Raw genomic sequence first — 19,785 nt, 5'->3', positions numbered from 1 at the left:
AAAAGCAAGAAACAAAATTAACATGATGTCAGTTCCCACAGAAAAGGTAAGAAGAAAGGCAGTCAGTTTTACTTCCCCTCCAGATCCCTTTCCCCTGAATAATTCTGTCTGTCTTCCTCTCTCCTACCCCTGGTCTTCTGTTCCACCTCCACCTGTAACCCTCCCATTGGAGCGTGCCAAAGAGACCAGCCTTGCTGCAGAAACCCGTCCTTTTCTCCCTGCTGCCAGAAAATGTTTCTTTTCTTCCCAGCTCTTCTCCCTGACCCTTCATGTTTAGATTCAGCCCTCCAGCATGGAAGAATTCTCTTCCATCTTCTAAGCCGTCTGCTGGCTGGCACACAACAGTCCTCTAGTGCTGGATCCCAAGTGCCTGGGAAAAAAGACTATATACTAAGAAAATTCTTGTTTAGCTATATCTATGGAACCAAATACCATTGGTACCCCTAATTTGTCATTTTTAAACTTCGTTTTAGTAATTTTTGCCATGTACAAATTTAGGGGGTTATAATCAAATCAGTCTCTTTTATGCTTTCTGGATTTGGTGTCATACTTCTCCACTCTTAGAATATATTTTTTAGATATCCCAAGGTTTTTTCTAATACAGTTTGGTTTTCCTTTTTACATTTTTTTTTCCTTTTTGCATTTTAAATATTGCTCAATCTGTGACATTCTGATATAAGGTATGAGGTAGCAACTGAAATCAACTCTTTTCCCACAAATTTGAAATGTATCATATGCTAAACTCCTATAGATTTGAGTCTCTTTCTGAGCTTTCCGCTTCTATTAAGCTGTGTGTCTCTGCATGTACCAGTGCTACACAGCTTTAGTAATTGTGGTTTATGGTATATTTTATCTGACAAAGTTAATCTTCACTCATTCTTCTTCTTCTTCTTCTTCTTTTTTTTTTTTTTGGAATTGTACTGACTATTCTTGCTTGCTTCTATTTCTGTTTGAACCTGAGAATTGCCTTGTCTTGCTATTTTAAAAAAAAACCCACAGTGTAGTTTTATTGAAATCTTGGTACTTTTATAAATTAACTTGGGGAAAATTGACACCTTTGTGAGATTAAATCTTTCAAGATCGTATTATGTCTTTCCATTTACTCAGGTCTTCTTTTGTATACCTTTAGGAGAATTTTTAAGTTTTCATCCCTAGTTTATTTATGGTTTCTAACTATATCAGTATTTAGCAGAACTTTTACTGACTGCCTTTTCTGTTATGTGTCTTGTATAAAAGCATGTCATTAACCCTCACTACCCTTTTCAAATAATTCCTTGCTTTTTCCTAGCTAAGGTTTTTTGTGTATTTGCCCCTTGCTAGTCTCAGAGGAAATTTCCAGTGCCTTTCTAGCATATAAACAAAACAAAACTTTCTTTCTTTGGCTGTTTATTAATTGACCAAAATGCCTTTCCATGGTCCAGAGGGGAAAGAGAAAAGTCAGACCAGAGAATCATAATGACTTCTCAATCTCTCAATTATTTCTGAATCATTTGCCCTTCCCTATCACACCTCTACGTGTTTGACCTTCAGCCAGTGAGTTTTTTTAGGTTTCAGAGAGTTATGTATTTCCATCATAAACAAGGTTCTTTCTCTATGGGAGAGACAATGTCTAATAAGACATGATCCCTGTTTATAATGTAGAGAATAGCATAAGATTACATTAGTCTAAACTATGCTTCTCAATTTCTCAGGGCTTTCCAATGTTGTTTGTTTATTTAAAAGTTTTCCCTGCCCATTTTCTTCTATTAGATGTATTTTAAAACCTTACCTGAAAGAATTTAAAACAGTTTCAAGTAAAATTTAAATGTAATCATTTTGCAAACTGAAAATCTTCATTATCATAAAATCTTCATTATCATAAAATCTTCATATTATGGTCTTAAAAGTTGACAATGTGCCAGTTCTGTCTTTGCATAGTTTCTGGAACTGGATATGCTAAATCTCTTTTACAGTTGCCTCTAGCATAATTTATAAGATTAAAGAAATTAAGCTTCGAGTTCATTGTTACTGTTCTGTTTTTCAGCCTGGCTGGGTAGTTTTGGACCAACCGGATGCTGCTTGCCATTTGCAGCATCAACAAGAACCTTCTCCTCTACCTCCAGGATGGGAAGAGAGACAGGATATTCTTGGAAGGACCTACTATGTAAACCATGAATCTAGAAGAACACAGTGGAAAAGACCAACCTTTCAGTATGTGCTGATGGCTTTCATGTTTATAATCGGAATACGTTTGACCACTAATTTTCATTTTGGACCCATGGCTCAAATGGATTTGTAATAGTATGGGAATCCCAGAACTGTAAGAATACTAGGATTTTTATGGCCCAGGGCTTAAAAAATGCTATCTTACCTGTTTCTTCTTTAAAATGATTTGATTATGTTAAAAATTATTTGAGTCACCTTCTAACTGCTTCTTTATTTTAAGAGATGGTGAATTATTTGTTTTTAATTATTATGCAGCCACAAAAGGTACATTTTTCTCTTCAGACTGGTTTAGAAAATCTTGGAGACTTTTTGTAGTTTGTTACTAAAATATAGTGGAATGTTAATTTCTCCAGTAAATTATTTTTAAAATATAGGTTATTTATAAAATATAAAAGACTCAATAACAAGGTCTTTCTTTTGTTAAATACTCATTTGCCTTTCTGGTCAATATATACATAATTTCCACTGTACACAGATCAAGGACAGAATGACCTTTGAGGTATTCTAATTTATGTCTCCTCAGTGACATTTTTCTTTTGTTATCATCACACTGTGTATTTGTAAATATACATTGACAGATCCTCCCATTGTTCATATTGATTATCAAATATCCTTCCACTTCTTCCTGATAAGCCTTACAAAGTCTTCCTTTAGTCTTCTACTTCTTGACACAGACATAAAATGTTTCTTATTTGTTTATGAATCTTCTAATTTTTGGCTTTGGTATTTTGTGTCTGCTATAGTCCAGGCACTTTCGTACATATTTTCTGTCCTCAGATCCTTCCAAAGCAAATCAGTGATGCCAAGTTCTTCATGTCACAGAAGCATTGATCTCTGTAGAATGCCATACAGGGTGCAAAACTGAAGACGCTATAAAATTCTGCCAAATTGCCCTGTTGCATACCCCGGTATGGTGGCAAGCTGGACTTGAGCAGAATCACATTTCTTTCACTGTGGCTGATGTTGTTTTCAGCCAACCGAAATCAGTTCTTTCGGGGAAAAAATGTCTGAGGCATTTTCTTAGGACCACTGTGCAACAGTACAGTAAGAACTGGTCTTTGACTATCCTGGACTTATATTGTAGTAAATAAATTAACAAAAATTTTGTTATTAAATCCTTGTACCAAATTCTTTATTTTATGGTATACAACTCGCTAAAATAATATAACTAATGAATGACTGGGGAAAGGGTGTTCGGTTTGATTTACCACACCTTTCCTAGACCCCAGCGCGCCTTTACTAGTATCCTACTATCTTTTTTCAGAATGGGCCCATGACTGTATATGATCAAAAGCAGATACCATTTAAGTTTAAGCTTCTCTTAAGTTTTTAGTTGCAGCATCCGTACACTCTGCATTCATGCATGGGAGACACTGCTCTGGGCTTAAGATCAATTCTGGAAAACGTTACTGTCTAATTCATGAAGATGTATACGTAACTCTTAAAGCTTCTGTTATTATGAACTTTCCAGCACTACTTTAGATTTTACCCTTGGAATACCATGGCAAAATAATAATATAATGAAATTATTTATGAAACTCAGGTATTCATTCATTCAACACATATTTTTGAGTGCCCACACATGTGAGACATTATCCTAGGCACAGTGATGAATGAAAATATCACTCAGGCACGTTACACATTTTCACAAAAATTTTAACTCCGCAAAGTACTCTGAAGGTACCAGTGTGCCCATGGCTTAATCTGTGCGTGTTGAACCAGCCTTTGGCCCAAAACAATAAATTCTGATCGAATATAGGTATTTTTGTTAATGAACACAGGATTTTTGACTATCATTTGAACTCTCTTCAGACATAGTGATGGCGTTCACATTTCTAACGCAGGGACAACCTAACAGATGCTGAGAATGGTAACATGCAGCTGCAAGCACAGCGTGCTTTTACCACCAGACGGCAGATATCTGAGGAAACAGAAAGTGTCGACAATCGGGAGTCTTCCGAGGTAGAAATAATTTTCTTATTCTTGTTGACAGACATATAGCATTAGACGAAGGTATGTGTGACTTAAGTTTACTCTCTTCATTTTTAGAACTGGGAAATTATAAGAGAAGATGAAGCCAACATGTTTGGCAATCAGGCCTTCCCATCATCTCCACCATCGAGTAACGTGGATGTCCAGACTCATCTTGCAGAAGGATTAAATGCCAGACTCACTATTTGTGGAAATTCAGCCACTGGCCAGCCAGTAGCCAGCTCAGTAAGGAAGATGCTCTTAGATTTTGTTGTCGCGTCAGAATGTTATATTATGTTATATTATATATACTATTCCATGTAATATCTAACTTTTACATAAAATGTCTTTTTTCTCCAGTTTTATCGAGATATAATTGAGATAACACATTGTCTTAGTTTAAGGTGTACAGCGTAATGATTTGAAATATGTCATTGAATATCTCAAATCTTATCTGGAACAAGGCTAAAGCTATAATTAGTGAAAACAAAACAGCGGTCACTCACATTTGCCAGGATAGGGAGGTATTTGGTATTCTGTGGCTTGGGCAGGGCCCACGTTTTGCTGTGTTCAGGCATGACTACAGAGTAGTCTTGATTTTTGTCTGGATCCTGCTGCCAAGTGCCAAGTGCCAAGCCAGGTCCTGGGTGTTCAGGCTGCTTTTCTGCTTCTCGGTTATATCACTTGTCACAAACGCACATGTGAATAAGAGCTGATGTAGGCTGGACAGGGAGATAGATGATCTTTTCACCCCAGCAACTGCTATAAAAATTGCTGTCCCTGGGGTCCAGAGGCAAGTGCTCCAGTAGACACTGCCATGATGAGATCTCTGTGGCTGGCTCTCTGATCTATCTGTATCATCACGGCAGATCTTTTTGATGGAAGACGGAGAGGCATCTGAGGGTCCTATGGTCATTTCCAGTTGGAGTTCCCCTCTTTTCACTCAGTCACTGTGGAGGGCTGACTACAGGCACGTTGCATGCTGGTTAAGTCTTTAGGATACAACCCACCCATTTGTTTAGGTATTGCTGGTGACTGGTTTCACGCCACATTGACAGAGTTAAGTAGTTACAACAGGGACTGTATGGCCCACAGAAAAATATTTACTTTCTGAACCTTAACAGGAAAAGTTTGCTGACTTCTGTTCAGCACCTTCCTCAAGAAGCTTCAGTGTAGACAGTTCTGTGTCAATACCTGTGTGATTATCCAGGAGCAAGTGTGCCTGCCCCCTTCCCCTTCTCTCGTCCACCTGTCTCTTCTGTCTTCTATTCATTTCATTTTTTTTTTGGCAGGGGAGTGGGAAAGGTCAGTCAAAAAGACTTAAAAGATAGACTGCATTGATTTGCTGGTGATAAATCACATAAGATCTGATTCCCTTCCCTCCTGTTATTTTTTTTAATTATAGACGTAATAGATGGTATTCATACAATGAAATACTGTGCAGCAATTAAAAAGAATCAAGTGTCTTTGAATGTATATGATGTATGAAACAGCCCCTAAGAGATACTGCTCACTGCAGAACAGCAAGATACTGAACAGTGTGTTTGATGTGCTGCCATCTATGTAAATCATTTAAATGGCAGAGAATAAATATGTGTATCATATTTCTTGAAAATTAAAACAGGAAACTGGTAGCATTGCTTGCTTTTGAAGGGAGGAACAGGGTGAGCAAGACATATATCTTTTGTATTGAATTTCATACCCTGTGCGTAATAATTCAAACAAATAATTTGTTATTTTTAAAGTCTTGTATGGTCATGGTTAAAAATTGAAACAGATACAAAAAAGAAAAAGAAAAACATTGAAACAATATTGAGGCATATAAAATTAAAATTAAATCTTCAGTCTTACGTCTAAAATATGCTCCCTCAATTCCCATTAATGGTTTGGCCTATATTGTTTTAAACATTTTCTATATATTCATAAACATACATGCACACACATATATTTATATATCTTTCTTTAACCTGAGATTATCTTTTTGGTAGCTTACTTTTTTTTCATGCTGTATCATACACATTGGACCATTTCAGTAAATATAGATGTGCTCTCTTTTTTTTTTTTTAATTAAACTATAGTTGATTTACAATATTGTGCTGTTTTCAGGGGTACAGCAAAGCTTCGGGGGTTCTTTTATATATATATACTTTTTCAGATTCCTTTCCATTATTGGTTATTACAAGATATTGAATATAATTTCCTGTCCTATATAGTAAATCCTTATTGTTTATTTTATGTATAGTACTGTGTATCTATTAATCCCATAATCCTAATTTATCCTTCCCCCTCCCTTCCCCCTTTGGTAGCCATAAGTTTTTTTCTATGTCCTTGAGTCTATTTCTGGTTTGTAAATAAGCTCAGTTGTAATTTTTTTAGATTCTACATATAAGTGATATCATATAATATTTGCCTTTTTCTGTCAGACTTACTTCATTCAGTGTGATAATCTCTAGGCCCACCCATGTTACTGCAAATGGCAATATTTCATTCTTTTTGTAGCTGAGTAATATTCCATTATACACACACACACACACACACGCACATCTTCTTTATCCAGTCATCTGTTGATGGACACCTAGGCTGTTTCCATGTCTTGGCTATTGTAAATAGTGCTGCTGTGAACACTGGGGTGCATGGGTCTTTACTAATTAGAGTTTTCATCTTTTCTGGTTATATGCCCAGGAGTGGGATTGCTGGATCATGTGATAGCTCTATTTTTAGTTTTTTAAGGAACCTTAATGCTATTTTCCACAGTGGCTGCACCAATTTACATTCCCACCAACAGTATAGAAAGGTTCCCTCTTCTCCACACCCTCTCCAGCAATTATTATTTGCAGACTTTTTGATAATGGCCATTCTGACTGGTGTGAGGTGATACCTCACTGTAGTTTTGATTTGCATTTCTCTGATAATTAGCAACGTTGAGCATCTTTTCATGTGCCTATTGACCATCTCTGTGTCTTCTTTGGAGAAATGTCTGTTTAGGTCTTCAGCCCATCTTTTGATTGGGTTGTTTGTTTTTTTGTTATTGACTTATATGAGCCATTTGTATGTTTTGGAAATTAAGCCCTGATGGTCACATCATCTGCAATATTTTCTCCCTGTCCATAGGTTGTCTTTTCATTTTGTTGATGGTTTCCTTTGATTAGGTCCCATTTATTTATTTTTGCTTTTATTTCTTTTGCCTTGGGAGACTGAACTAAGGAAGTGTTGCTATGGTTTATGTCAGAGAATGCTTTGCCTATGTTCTCTTTAGGAGTTTTATGGTGTCATGTCTTATATTTAAGTCTTTAAGCCATTTTGAGTTTATGTTTGTATATGGTGTGAGGGAGTGTTCTAACTTCATTGATTTACAGGAGGCTGAGTTTCCCAACACCACTTGCCAAAGAGACTGTCTTTTCTCCACTGTATATTCTTGCCGCTTTTGTCAAAGATTGACTGACTGTAAGTGTGTGGATTTATTTCTGGGCTCCCTATTCTGTTACGTTGATCCATGTGTCTGTTTTTGTACCAATACCATGCTGTTTTGATTACTGTATCTCTGTAGTATTGTCTGATGTCTAGGAGGATTACGCCTTTGTTCTTTTTCTTCAGTGTTACTTTGGCAATTCTGGGTCTTTTGTGGGTCCATATGAATTTTGAGGATTATTTGTTCTATGAAAAATGTCCTGGGTAATTTGATAGGGATCACATTAAATCTGTAGATTGCTTGGGGTAGTATGGTGACTTTAACAATGTTATTCTTCCAATCCAAGAGCATGGGCTATCTTACCATTTCTTTGTTTCATCATCTATTTCCTTTATCAGCATTTTATAGTTCTCAGCATATAGGTCTTTCACCTCCTTGGTTAGGTTTATTCCTTTTGGATGCAATTTTAAACCGGATTTTTTTTTTACTTTCTCTTTCTGATACTTCATTTTAGTGTAAAGAAACAATAGACTTCTGTATATTAGTCATGTATCCTGCTACCTTGCTGAATTCATTTCTTAGTTCTAATGTTTTTTGTGTGGAGTCTTTAGGGTTTTCTATATAGAGTAAGATGTGCTCTTTTTAAAAACCAACAACAGAAAAATAATCAAATATCGTTCCCTTGTGCAGGGAACCCTTAAGCCATCTCTCCAGTCTCCTTTGTTGGACTTGAGATTGTTTACAGTTTTTTGTTATTGTAAACCATACTGCAGTGGCTATTCTGACTTAATTTATATGTATATTATAAATTTTGATGTCATTAAATAACAGAATTAAAATATTTCTGATAGTGACAACAGCGTGCATATAAAAGCACAAGGAAAGAAAGAACATGGGATTTCCTGGAAACAAGTAATCTGGGATGTCCAGTGAGGTGGGAAGTTCTGGAGCCGTCAGGAGGCTCACTCACGTGGTGTTCTGTGCTGTAGATTTTATCCTAGTGACTGCAACAAGCCACCGAAGGGCTCTGAGCGAAAGAATATGATCAAGCCTACCCTGTAGAAGGCCCTCTGGCTGCACCGTGTAGTGTGGAGATTAGAGTTAAGCAATGAAATCTTAAAGTGGGGAAATCTATTAGGATGCTGCTGCAGTACAGCCAAGGTGACAAATGATGAAAACTTGACTTTTTTTTTTTTCCAAAAAGTGCAAGGGAAATGTATTTGAGAACTAGTAAAGAAGTAGAATGCATAGGATCTGGCGACTGACCTGGCTGTCAGGGACAGGACGGGGAGAAGGGGGAGTGATTGATACCTGATGAGGGCACCTGCTGGCCTCACGTGCTACCCCTGCAACGAGGAACAGGTTTGAGTGGGTGTGGGTGGAGAAAACCAAACCCAGTTTTGGACACAATAAGGGGCTCTCTGTTAGACGCTGAAGAGAAAGCGTCCAGGAGACAGTCTAGGTGTCGGGGGAGAGGTGTGCACCGGAGGTTGGCCTGGGGCTGAGCCTGTCTGAGCAGCTCCCTGCAGTCTCCACGCAGGCGGAGTGTGTGGTCTTTCTTCTGCCCCATCGTACCCCTCCACCGCCGCCCCACATGCTGTTCGAAGACGAACCAAAGACCTAACATTATTATTGTTCCTTTTTTCGCTTTTAATAAGAATCATTCCAACAGAAGAGGCAGCTTACAAGCCTATACTTTTGAGGAACAGCCTACACTTCCTGTGGTGAGTTTTATCCTCTCCCCTCAATCCTCAATAAAAATATAAAACCTAGCAGCTTTCTGGGGAGGGGGTACGGGGGACACTGAATATGACCATTTGGCTGCCTAGCACTGCTCCATCACAGCATCTGGGCTCTGGGGGATGAGGTTGGGGGAGGGGAAGCGGGCTTGGTGGGCCCTTTAAAGACCAAACCAGGAGCGCTGTCTCTCCCATAGTAAGAGGGCCAGTCCCTGCGTGCTGGTGGCTGTGGGTGGCGTCTGGGCTTGGTGGGCGATGCACTGTGTGGGCGGCAGGCAGCATCCAGTTCGAGACCCTAGTGTCCAGTGGCCTCTGCTCTGTGCGCAGCCCACGGCGTCTCGCAGCTGTGTCTGCCCCACACCTGAAGGTCCATCAGGGGCCAGTCACTCCAGCAGGTGTGTCAGCAGGTGTCAGCAGGCTCAGTGGCCGGGATGGGGCCCGTCAGTCCCCTTCACCCCCTCCCTTCATCCTCCAAGCCACCGAGCCGTCTGCCGCCCCCTCAGTAGCATCTCCAGCCACAGTCTTGACTGGAGCTTAGACTTAACAACTTCACGCCTGGACTGCAACTCCCTTTGGGTCTCCCAGCCTCCATCCTCTTCCTGCCTCAACTCTCATTGTTTTGAGTTTGTCTCTTCCTTACATGGTCCCCACTTCTTGTTCTTTAAACCCAACAAAAGAGGCCCAGGCTCCCAGCCTCTTCAGCCTCCCATGGACCCCTCTGCAGCCTTCATTCCCGTCTGGGCTCTTTCTTCCAAACGGGCTGCCGCATCTCCTAACTCTCTCCCTGTTCTGGGTCTGTGCCCATTTCACTTCCCGGCTGGGAATGGCCATCTCACTTTTTTGCCACCAACCGTTTGTGATTTTGAATGGCAGTCTGTATATTAATTTTGAAAAGTTCAGATTGTTTTCAATTTTATGGGAGTTCCAGGATAGGAAGCCATAGACTCAAAAGTCCTTGACCTGGGAGTGGCTCATCCTTCTTAAAAGGTGATTCTGCACCAAGAGAGGGACACAGACCCTGTGCTAAGGAGGGAGGGGGCACCCATTTGTGCAATTGGCTCAGTCTGTATTGACCATAAACAGGAGCGTGGATGCCCTCCACAGCCTTCCTCTCACCTACGGCCCCGTCTGGCCTCCTCCATTCGACTGGAGCTCACTTAAGCAGAGGCCCCTGTTTTATCTCCCACTGTACTTTGTCGTTGTTCTCCATGCAAGAGAATGGTGAATTTCTGATTGACTTACAGGCACTCATCCAAGAAACAGTCTTAAGTGCATCAGCTGAGCCGCAGAATCTAGCGATGGATTACATCATGTGTACTGGGAAAGCTATTTCCATGCCTTTTTCTTCACAGTGCGTTGATTAGAGTTTTTTTTTAAAGCAGCTCTCTGGAAATACGATTTACAGAACATAGAATCTACCCATTTTTAAGTGAACAAAAAAAATGAGTTTTAATGAATTTGTACAGTTGTGCAAACATCACCACAGTCAGGTTTAAGAACTCTTCCATCGCCGCAAAAAGTTGTCTTAATACCGCCTCTCGGCCCCAGGCGACCACTCATCTGCTTCTGTTGCTACTGTTTTGCCTTTTGTAAAAATTTCATGTAAGTGGAATCATACAGTATGCCATCTTAAGCGTCTGGCCTCTTCCACTCAGTACGATGTTTTTGAGGTTTGTCCATGTTATATGTCACAGCAGCTCACGATAATCCATTGTGGAGATAAATCTACTACATTCCTTTTAGCTGCTCACCAGCTGCTGGACATTGGTAAAGCTGGGCAACTCTGACTTCCATTATTTTGTAGACTGACAGTTCATCGTAAGTGTCCGCAGTTACATCTACCCACTGTGTGTCTAGGGAGCAGTGTGTCTAGTGAACAGACCAGCGGTGATCGTCTTAATATGGAAGGCACATTAGGGGACCAGGCCAAGCCTTGAAGAGTCTGATCTGGTTCAAAAGATGAAAGGAAGGCCAGACCTGGACTATTTTAAGTAAACCTGGGTAACTAGACCTCTCCGTTCATTTGTAATAAACTACAGTGATCAGCCCCTCCCCAGCCCTCACGGAAAGAAGGAAGGAGTAACTTTTGACCTGGCAGCTACGGGCCATAGCTTCTGTAGTTAGACTACCTGGGTTCAGGTCTCAGCTCCGTACTAGCAGTGTTGTATGTGAGGAAATTACTTCCATTTTGTAAGCTTCGGTTTCCTCTTAAGTCCAGCGGGCCACTCATCTTAATTATCTCATTAAGATTCGTGTGGCGCTTAAATGACATGGTCTGTGTCAAAGCACTTAGCGTGTGGTTCTTATTACTGTCAGGGTTTTTAGTATTAACACTCTCATCATTAGTCTGTTCTCCTGAGTTTTTTTTTTTTAAGTGCAATGCTGTACACTTTAAAATACGATTTAAAACATGATTCATTTTAAAGAGAGCTAGCAGTGAAAAACGGATGCGGTCCTTTTAAAAAGGAGTCTTTCCTATTACTCTTTAATTCTCCTTTTATTCTTTACTTTAGCTTTTGGTGGTCCTTTTAAAAAGGATTCTTTCCTATTACTCTTTAATTCTCCTTTTATTCTTTACTTTAGCTTTTGCCTACTTCGTCTGGGTTACCGCCAGGTTGGGAAGAAAAACAAGACGAAAGAGGAAGATCGTATTATGTGGATCACAACTGCAGAACTACTACCTGGACAAAGCCCACTGTACAGGTACCTGCAGTCCATCCGTTAACCTGTTTTCTCACATCATTTCAACCGTCACATATTTCTATGGAAGCTGTTACGTCCCTTTGTAGTACGAGCTGGATGCTAATTGCCTGCCATTTCCTGCAGGTCTCTAACATACATGAATCACCGCTTGTGATTAGGTCAGACAAGCCCAGTTGGGAGTAAGAGGACAAAGTCAGTAATCTGGTCCACTGGGTTATTCTGTAATTTGAATGGTTAAGATCATTATTTTGCTAAAAGATAATCATGGTGATTAGCATCTCTCAAAGAAATTTGTGATGATGACACCGTGTCCTTGGCAACAGTGAGTGTCCTTTGTAATATTTCCTTGTGAGCATTTAGGAAAATATTTATTTTACCTTATCACCATTTCTCGTATTGAGAAATATTTGAACACTGAAAAGTACAGAGAATAATACAGCAGATACCCACTTTCTTAACATCCAAACGTACCACCATTAACAAATCACCACTTTTGTTTCTAGACATTTCCTTTTTTAAAATAAAATCTTACAGATAAAACTAAATTCCTTTTAGCCAAGCACTTGGTCCCCCGTACCTGGAGAGAACTACCAGCTTGAGCTTGTGGGGTAGTCTTCCTGCCTGTTCTATACATAACATAGAGAACTAAATGATGCAAAATATTATTTATGTTTATGTGTCATATTTTGCAAAGATGTTATATTGTATAATTGTAAATCTTTTTTTTTTTTGCTCAACTTTGGTTTAAAACCCTGTCTATGTTGTTCTATATGTAGATTCAGTGTTTCTTTTTACCACTGCCTTATGTTTCATTGTGTGAATATATGACGTCTCAATTATCAATTGCTGTGGTAGGTATTTGCCATTCATTTTGTCTGCCCGGCATAAGAACCCACTTCCATAGATGAGGGGTTCCTGCTCTGTGTGAGTCTTCTGGGTGAGCAAAGACAGCCTCCTCCAGCTGGCCCTGTGACTTGCCTTACAAGCAGGGCACAGACCCACTGACTCGGCCTCTCCAGTCATGTGCATCCACAGCAGACTGACAGTTAATCAGCATCTTACCACTCAAGAATTAGCTGAGAAATTACCAATTATTTCAAAAATAAGCTTCAGCGAAACACCTTATTAGAAAAATGAGCTTCCAGTGTTTAGGCCTGTTTATAAATGTGTGTTCCATTTTGCAAGTTAAGTCACCTTTTTAACCACAGCCATTTGTGTGTTCTCTCTTAAACACTATATCGTGATTGAATCCATGCACTAGGCTACAGTGGAGACGAGTCAGCTGCCATCAAGCCAGGGTTCTTCTGCAGGCCCTCCACCCCAGGCCCCGCCGAGTGAGGCGGCGCAGCAGGTGGCCCAGCTGTCTGAAATGGAGCAAGGCTTCCTTCCTAAAGGCTGGGAAGTCCGGCACGCGCCCAATGGGAGGCCCTTCTTCATTGACCACAACACCAAAACCACCACCTGGGTAACCTGAACGCTCTCTAATTTATATTTATATACAGTCTCTTATGTATAGTTCTTGATCATCCTTACATACGCTTTAACATACCCTACAGTTCCTAGTCTTCATTTAAAGATATGTTGAATTTTTTCTTTTTAGAATTGAGTATTTTTTTATTGAAGTGTAGTTGGTTTACAATGTTAGTTTCAGGTGCACAGCAAAGAAAATGATTCAGTTATACATATGCATACATATATAAAGATATGTTGAATTCTTAAACAGTATTATTTCTATTCAGTATGTTTATGCCTATTTTTAATGTTGGAATGGATTGTCACGGAGATATATTTACTTCCTGTGTCTGGTTTTCCACTCACTAGCCATGAATGCTTATGAATACTTAGTAATAATCTTTTCCCTTTATAGGAGGCTTTCTAGTTCCAAAGTACTTTTGAATCCGTATCTCATTTAATACCCAAAAAACCTTATGAGGCTCGGTAGAACCAGTATTTTTAAGATAAGGCTTAAAGTTGTTGAGCAGTTGGTTTACTGCTAATAGAAAAATTCCTGAAAATCAGCAGCAGACGAAGAGATTTTTGATGAATTAATTTGTTTAAAAGACCAACATACCTAAATAAAACTAAAATTATTTAATGAATTATTTAATACAGTCATAAAATGATATATAAATTGACCCAAATAAGTTAAATTTTGTCCTTTCTTTCAACAATCTGATTCTCCTATAATAACCTTTCTGAGCTTATCTTCCTGTCTTTCAAAAATATTAATGAATTAGCACCTTCGCAGGTAGGTGCCGAAAAGCGTAGAATATGTGGTCCAGTTCTGTGTGCTGCTCTCTTGCCAGTTTTTATTTCGAGACGAGCCCTGTGTGGTGACACAATCGCTAAACAGTGGGCAAAATACTCTGAATGGTTTTTCTGTGGGAGAGATGGTGAGTTAGTGCTGATCTTGCTCTTAAGATCTGAGAACTGAATATTGCAGCCTGAGATTGATAGATTTTAGACGAGTACCTATTATTTCATAGCATAAGCAAGTGAAAGAAAAGTAGACTTTTCATCAGAGAGTATTTTAAATATCCGTTGATACTAGAAAACAGAGTAACAGACTGACTTTCTTGATTTTAAAGTTTGTGTGTGTGTATTGTTTTCTTTATTTACTCTACCAAAAAAGGAAGATCCAAGACTGAAAATTCCAGCTCACCTGAGAGGAAAGACGTCTCTTGATTCTTCCAGTGACCTGGGGCCTTTACCTGTAAGTTTATCGAGCTGCTGCTGGTCTAACTCAGCAATCGCAAACATTTTGGTTTTTGGAATACAGTAGTTCCTGAACAACTATACTTAATATTGTCATAAAGGTGTTGATATCTTCTGGTAAGAATGGCATATGCGAATTAAATCAGCCATAGAACCAAGGCCGTTTTTCTGCCCATACAGAAAACATAATTGAAATTTATTCTTCATTATAGCCAGGATGGGAAGAAAGAACTCACACTGATGGAAGAATCTTCTACATAAATCATAGTATGTGCCATGTGATTTTTCATTATATTGTTTTTTGAAATATCAAATTTTGTGCATGCGAATGAAGAACACCTTTTTTTCCTCCCTCTCTTCAGATATAAAAAGAACCCAGTGGGAAGATCCTCGGTTGCAGAATGTAGCAATAACCGGACCAGTAAGTCTCTTTGTATCAGAGTGCTCTGATGGGGTTGTCCTCTCACCTGTCTCTTCAGGGCTGAATGGTCAAGGTCATAACCCTAAAGGCGTGGAGAGGAAAGCACATTTGCAAATCTCTCTGCTCCCCACTGCCCATATACTGGGTCTCAGCTGTTTGAAAAGAGCATGTAAAGTCATCCAAACTCTGTGCAGCAGCCTTGGGAGGCCAGTGGGCCAGACAGTCAAAATGCTACGGCAGTGGACTGCTGTGCTCAGACTGGTACTTGCCACTGAAAGAGAATGTTGGCAATCCTCAGCAGATCAGAGGTGCCAAGAGTATCTGGTGAGGAAGCAGACAGCGTCCTGTCAACTCAGGGTCTGGTCTTGAACTTTTGGGTTGAAATCGCTGTAAATATATAAGGCATGCTCATATTTAAGTACAATTATTACCATGTATGATGTTTATACTACTCTTGAGTCAGGTTAATGATAGGAAAATCATTATCCTCTTTTATATAGCTACTTTTTCCTGCTTCCGTTTTTCAGATTTTATACTGTTTTCTAATTCACAAAAATAAGTAAAATTGAAAACACAATTCTTCTAAATTACTCTTGTCTCCATGTTTAGTCTTTTTAAAATGATGGGTAAAAAAGGCATCGCCTCAGAGTTCAAGGAAAAAGTACATTTTTCAAATTGTTCCTTTAATGGAGAAATCACTTTGAAAGTCTCTTTAGAAATGGAAATTTTCACTTCTAATATTTCTCTGCCTGGAAGACATTTCCTGTTTCTGGCCTGTTGCATTTCAAGAATATTGCATGATGAAAATTACAGCCATAGGAATTGCTGAATACAATTTTATCTTAAATGGAGAAATTAAAATTTTTTAAGTCTTATATTTGTTTTTCTTTGAATTAAACTTTTCCTTCCAAATATTCTCTTTTAATGCCTTTAACTTCTGTTCATAAAATACCCAGAGGGGAACTTTTTGTTTTGTTCCAGAGTAAAGCAACCTAAACCTTCTTTATTTTTCCAAAATTTTCAACTCAAGGCAGTGCCCTACTCCAGGGATTACAAAAGAAAGTATGAGTTCTTCCGAAGAAAGTTGAAGAAGCAGGTTAGTGATACTTACGAGTTCTTAAGAATGACTGTCATATAGACTGAAAGCAATGGGAAATGCATTCTTAAAAGTAATGGAGAGTTTGTTCTGTATATTAACAACTTCGAATAGTTTCTAAAGGGAAAGGATGCTTATTTTTTGAGTAGCTGTGATAAATCATTGAAGACCACAATTATTTTATGTGTTTATTTTTCTATATACCTTGTAATATAGAAAAACAGTGTTAAAGGTTTGCTTTTTAAAGCGCTCTAACCTGGTTTCCTCATGGGTTTGTGGGGTATGGACTTTGTAGAAACTGAGCAAGAGTGGCTCAGATTATCCCCTGGTCCAGACTCTGATGGTGGAGGCAGGCTCTCTGGGTTCCTTTTCCTGCTTTGACCGGCGTCCTCCAGGGATGGTCATTCACTCTTCACACTTTCTTCACACTATGTTTAGTGTGTCTGCATAGTGTGTCTGCATAGTGTGTCTGCATAGTTTGAAAGTACGGCTGTGATTGGAGCAGTCCTCTTGTGGCTCGTCTCCTTCTGCTTATCAGATATGTTCACTACACTTTTTTCCATCACCGCGCATTCAGTATGTCTGGAACTAAACTCATCATCTGCCCACCTGTTTCATTTCTGCTGGTGTCGACCTTTTTTTTGGAGTAATTTTTTTATCAGTGAAAGATTCTTTAAATTCTGTAGTGCTTTACAGTTTTCAAAGTTTCACAGACATGATTTCATATAATTCCATAATCCTTTCCTCCCCCTGTTGCCCACCCACAAGTGGCCACCAAGTTTGTTGTCTAGATCTCTGAGGGGATGACCATTTTTTAAGCCTTTCTAACTTGCTCTTACTTTTCCCCTTGCCCTGCAGTTTACAAGTACCGCCACTAGGTGGCTACATTGGGTTACACTTTCTTGCCTTCCAAGCTGGAAGCCTGCTTTTCCAAAGATTCAAGATGGTGGGTCTGTGACTGCAGATTTTTTCCATCCAAAAAAACTTTTTAAAGAGGAAATATAGATTTTTTTAGTGCAAATATTTTATAATAAATCTTAATAAAATCTTAAAATATCATCAGTGCTTTAAACTCATCTGCAGTAATAACACTGTGATTAAAATCGCTCTGGAAATTTGTGTCCTACTTCTTAAAATTCCTTGGGATTTTAAGTCTTTGTTGATTTATTTGGTAAATATTTTCACTCTTAACGACAACATAATGGTGGAATAGAAGCACTAGCTTCTCTGTTTGCCAGTCTGAACACTTAGAAATGTGATACAGAGGTTGACTTCCCCCCCAGAGCAGGTCACAGAACACAGAAACCATAATGAAAGCAGTAATATTTACTGAGCTCTCACTGCCTACCGAGCATTTTCCTCAACAAGTTACATGTATTGCCCATGCAGTCTCTACTGTAAGTATACAAGGAAGGGACTGTTACTGTCACATTTTACAGGTGAGGAAACCGAGGCTCAGAGAAATTGGGCAAAGTGGTCGAGTTCTATGGTTATCAGTGGCAAAGCCAGATACAGATCAAGTGATCTGGCCCCAGAGTCCATGCTCTTCTCCCCCATGACATATCGTACTGGTGATAAAGAGAAGAAATTACTGAGAATGCAACAAAAACATACAAAAAGATTTTTTAAATTATGAAAGAAAGCTTAAGAGGCTTGAAGTGGTTCCAGAAGGAGAGACTCAAGAGCGTGGGGAAGAGATTCCGACTCCTCAATTTAACAAAAAGTCTCAAGCAGGATTTAAAAACTAAACTCCCTTTCTGGACACATCACAGCAAAAGGCAGAACACCACGATGGAGATAAAAAACGTCTAACCCAGTGCTCCAAAGCCTCGAGCTGTCTTCAGCCTTTTCCCCTGCCTCATCCTGAACGTCTCGTTAGTCAGGAATGAGGGCGGCTAAGCATTATTGAGCCCACCGTGTGCCAGATGCTGCGTAAGCACGGGACACGTGTTTTCCCGGGAAGACCTACGACAGCTCCGTAAGGGTGATTATCAGTATTGTTCCTATTTTATAGATAAGGAAATTGAGCTTAGGCAGGATGTGCAGAGCGCAGGCGGGATTTGTACCTGGGTCACCTGATCCCAGAACCCACGCGTGGCGCCCCTCCCAGCTCACACGTGGGAGTTTCTCCTCCAGCCCCTCTGCCTGTGCCATCACTCACTCACCCGGCCCACTCCTCTTCTCCCGTGCCGTCTGGTTCAGGAGGCTTCCACTCCCTCTTGTCTCTTCTTAAAAACACCTTTTAAATCTGAAAAGAAAATATATGTGTATGTATATTTATAACTGAATCACTTTGCTGTACACCTGAAACTAGCATTGTAAATCAGCTACATTTCAATAAAAAAAAAATTGGAAGAAAAAAAAAACCCCACTCTGTACACCCCACACCATCAACCTCTGAGAACGCACCAGCCTGGTCCCGCGGGCCCTGCTCATCGGTCTTCCTGGTCGACCTGCACGCAGTCTGCGCAGTGGGCCCAGTCTTCTCCCCTTTCCTGCGCTGTCATCCTGCCCCTCCCCACTCTTTCATACCCTCTGGCTGTCCTGTGCGGTAGACCCCTCCCACGTGCTGTTCCCCAGTCCCTCTCTCACTTCGCCTCCGCTCAAGACTTCTTGAAGCTGCTGGATGGTCACACTTGCAACTAGTAGCTCACTTTTGGTGCCCACAAAACATTGCTCGTATTTCTATTTTTAGCAGTTTTCCTCCTCTTTTAAGTCTCAGAATTAGTACCGTTTCCATTTGTTTCTCACACACACACCAAATCATAAACTCCTTAAGGAAGTGACCACATCTTAGGCCATGGTTTCATTCCCTTTCCTCCCATCTCTGGCCCCACTGCAGCGCCTCCCTGCGTGGGCCTGGCCCGGAGCCGGCCTGCAGGAAGTGCTTGGTGAGGAACTCACCTGCACTGGTTGCCTGGCGTCTAAAATCCTAAAGTGGCTCTTCTCCAGTCTCACCACTTTTTTAATTACATAAGCAGCAGAGGAGAATGCTTATGTTGTCCTTATTTGCTTATATACAGTACTTGTACTGTTATGTTACTATAGGGCTTTCTATTTTTCCTAAATATACGGAGAGCGAAATTGATTTTTTTTTTTTCCCTTAGAGCTAGCCCTCTTTTCTTTTTTTGAAGTGACAGAATATTGACAGCATGGTTTCTCTTCATGGTTTCCACTGGAACATTATTCACAGAGCACTCAAGAATAAACTACTCAGGTGGATCGCCATATAATTTACAGTGAGATCTACCTAAAAGCATGGTTCTCTACATTTGTCATGTATGCAGAGTCTGTACAAAAGGTTAGTGAGGCCGTGTAGCTCATTCGTTAAGATGAGAGACTCAGGCACTAGGACTTTCTTTACTTCTCTATTTAGTTTCTTCATCCATAAAACGGAGATAATAATAGTAGCTTCTTCAGAGCATTATTATGAGGAGTAAATGAGTTAACCTATTAAAATGCTGGGAGCGGTGCTGGCACAGTCTGTAAATGTTAGCGTCTGTTAAAGAGTGAGGAACACAGGCTC

At 39.8% G+C, this 19,785-nt stretch overlaps 1 protein-coding gene across 3 annotated transcripts in view; it reads left to right on the top strand.

Moving 5' to 3' along the window:
* Positions 1-19,785, top strand: part of NEDD4 (NEDD4 E3 ubiquitin protein ligase) — a 123,543-nt gene that overhangs the window by 90,133 nt on the left and 13,625 nt on the right. For all 3 annotated transcript variants that reach the window (XM_074366168.1, XM_074366167.1, XM_010969471.3), the window contains 10 exons: positions 2,024-2,190; positions 4,050-4,167; positions 4,255-4,422; positions 9,244-9,309; positions 11,908-12,027; positions 13,289-13,492; positions 14,660-14,740; positions 14,955-15,009; positions 15,105-15,163; positions 16,194-16,259. In XM_074366168.1, the coding sequence (XP_074222269.1) occupies positions 2,024-2,190; positions 4,050-4,167; positions 4,255-4,422; positions 9,244-9,309; positions 11,908-12,027; positions 13,289-13,492; positions 14,660-14,740; positions 14,955-15,009; positions 15,105-15,163; positions 16,194-16,259 (1,104 nt within the window). The remainder of the gene's footprint in view (positions 1-2,023; positions 2,191-4,049; positions 4,168-4,254; positions 4,423-9,243; positions 9,310-11,907; positions 12,028-13,288; positions 13,493-14,659; positions 14,741-14,954; positions 15,010-15,104; positions 15,164-16,193; positions 16,260-19,785) is intronic.

Source organism: Camelus bactrianus, chromosome 6 (assembly GCF_048773025.1).
Source record: "Camelus bactrianus isolate YW-2024 breed Bactrian camel chromosome 6, ASM4877302v1, whole genome shotgun sequence".
Taxonomy (NCBI): Eukaryota; Metazoa; Chordata; class Mammalia; order Artiodactyla; family Camelidae; genus Camelus; species Camelus bactrianus.
Note: the sequence above shows the minus strand (reverse complement) of the source record. Positions and strands in the feature narration are given on the sequence as shown.